The 2,500-nt window shown below is 36.1% G+C and overlaps 1 protein-coding gene across 1 annotated transcript in view; it reads right to left on the reverse strand.

The window, feature by feature from the left end:
* The window catches only part of LOC130137234 (protein Ycf2), an 11,294-nt gene that overhangs the window by 3,262 nt on the left and 5,532 nt on the right, over positions 1-2,500 (reverse strand). The window contains exon 1 of the mRNA XM_056308041.1: positions 1-2,500. This exon is cut by the window's left edge and continues 3,262 nt beyond it; it is cut by the window's right edge and continues 5,532 nt beyond it. Coding sequence (XP_056164016.1) covers positions 1-2,500 — 2,500 coding nt within the window.

Here is a 2,500-nt window from a genome sequence, read left to right on the forward strand (position 1 = left end):
AGAAGCTCCAGCTCCGTATCAAGGTCACGATCAATATCGTCACTATCCTCAATATCGTCACTATCCTCAATATCGTCACTATCCTCAATATCGATATCATCAATAAGAAAACCTTTAGGCTTGTTATCCAGGAACTTGTTCAGAAATACTGTAATGAAAGGAACATAGGAGTTTGTCGCTAGGTATTTGACCAAATAGGATCGTCCAGTTCCTATAGAACCTATTACTAAAATACCCCTAGAGGGGGATAGGGCTAAGCGGAGCGAAAAGGGTTTTCCATGAGATGTGAAATGAAAACTATTAGCCCCACACGAGGTTTGTGAATAAGTGATTGTCTGATAATGAGCAAGGAATATCCGTCTTTCTGCTAAACAGAATGTATTGAACTCATAATTCATTAGATACTTTTTATGAATGTCAACTAAGTATCGTAAGTAAATTGCTCCCGGTTGTTCAATCATTTGATAACCAGAGTCATTCTTTGATAAATGATCACTATGAGTCAAACTCAATAGAATTTGATCAATCCTTTTTTCTGTCGTTAAGGTGGAAAACTGAACCAAGAATTCTCTTTCTTTATCATCAATCGAATCACTGTTCGCGACCCAGGATTCTATTTTATCATCAATCCAATCACCGTTCACATTTTTTCTTTTTCTTATCAATGAATAGATCTCTTTACTTGTATGACTTAGATGTCTCGTCTTTTTCGAAAAAGTGATTCGATGGATGGGATTTGGTATGATACTTATGAGATCGATGAGATTGATATTCAAATATTTCTTCTTAGAACGTATTGATTTGACCCCATAAGCGGGACCACCACCCCATAGCATGTTGCCGCCAGAAGCAGAACCCCGTATTTCTTCTAGAGAATCTCCTAATTTTTCCAGAGCAACTAGAAAGAGATTCTTTAACCAGAAAGAATTCAGTTCAGATGTAGGGTACCTATCCAGAAGTTTTCGCAACTCCATCATGTATGATGGAATCATCCAAGATTTGACCTTTTCGAACTCTGTCTGTAACTCACTATAGGCTCGGGAAACAAAGAGAAGATGTGTACGAACGATATATGTAGCAACAAGAAGAAGGAAAAGGATTGAATAGAGGAACTCCCGAACATTTGGAGATCTCAGATGGGTCGATATCAATGGTGACTCATTATTTCGATGAATCATTTCTTCGGACAGAAGAAGATTATGTAAACACTTACTCGAAATCTCACTTATCAGATTCCATTGTGGAAGACAGAATTTTTTCTGAAGAATTTGCCATGATATATCTGATCCATGCATAATATCATGAAAAATGGATACAAATTTTTGACTGCTACTTAGTATCGGCAATAGGTCTGAAAAAGTATCTAAAAATATCCAATTTAGATATTTGTACCCTGTCGAGGTAAGGAACCATGGCATATATGTTTGGAATAGATTCCATTTTGAGAGAGTTGAAAAAGCACTATCTCGTTGAAAGGTTCTATACATCTGTCCTTTCTCAACGCATTTCTTTAGACAAAGACTCCGTTTTTTCCTCTTTTCGGATGGTAAATATTTCTCAGAACATGGAGTGTGAATCAAACCCATGTTTGAATTGAAATTGAGATACTGATACAAGTTCTTCCCTTCTGAATCAGATAGATTCATATCGGAAAGAGGTTGACAATAAGTTCTTTCAAAATTGACTATTTGTCCCTCTGTTAGAGGTGTTCCAGAAATGTCTGCGATCGAGTAAATAGCTCTACGAACTAATGGATCGGATCGAATTGCAAAATGGAAAGATTTGTACAAGTTAGACCTTTCGTCACCACTTTGTGGAAAATCGTTAGGTATGAATATGTTAGATACCTGTGACTCGATTGGTGAAATAGTATCTCTCTCCAAAAAAGCGTATTTTTTTTTACCGCCGCACAAAGAAAATATTTGGTTGCGAATGAATAAGATATTGAGGAATTGTCCATATGTAAAATCATAATTATTGATACGGGCCCTTTCCACATAAAAGGGGAATCTTTTGTTACAATAGAAGCAGAAGTGATGTGGATTATTCAAGAATCGAAGTCGATTTGCTTTATAAAAAGAAGATATCAATGAACTTCTATGAAATGGTTTCACGGGATTCAGCCAATTGTCTTGATCGTGGGATATCATTGAGAAATAGGAATCCGTGTTATCAAAAGATTTCCTGCGATTATTTCTAGTATGGAATGAGTCAATCATCCACTTTGGTATCTTATTGAACAAAAATGGTGATATTGTTCCTCCATTGATCAAGAATTTCGATTTTTGGGAAGTATCATGATCATCCAATAATAATGGTTTCCATTTTTTCAAATGAACGATTTGAAGACCTATTGATTCTAACAACTGATTGCAGAGTTGATCATTCGGACCTTTCAATTCATAGACGTGGATCTCGGACCTATGAATGGGGGTATTCCCGAAACTCACAAAGAAAAAAGGAAGTGAGTTAGACAAAAAAAGAAGAAACTTGGACAAAA

Source organism: Syzygium oleosum, unplaced genomic scaffold (genome assembly GCF_021117445.2).
Source record: "Syzygium oleosum isolate NSW1041296 unplaced genomic scaffold, Sole_v2.1 Sole_v2.66, whole genome shotgun sequence".
NCBI classification, from domain to species: domain Eukaryota; kingdom Viridiplantae; phylum Streptophyta; class Magnoliopsida; order Myrtales; family Myrtaceae; genus Syzygium; species Syzygium oleosum.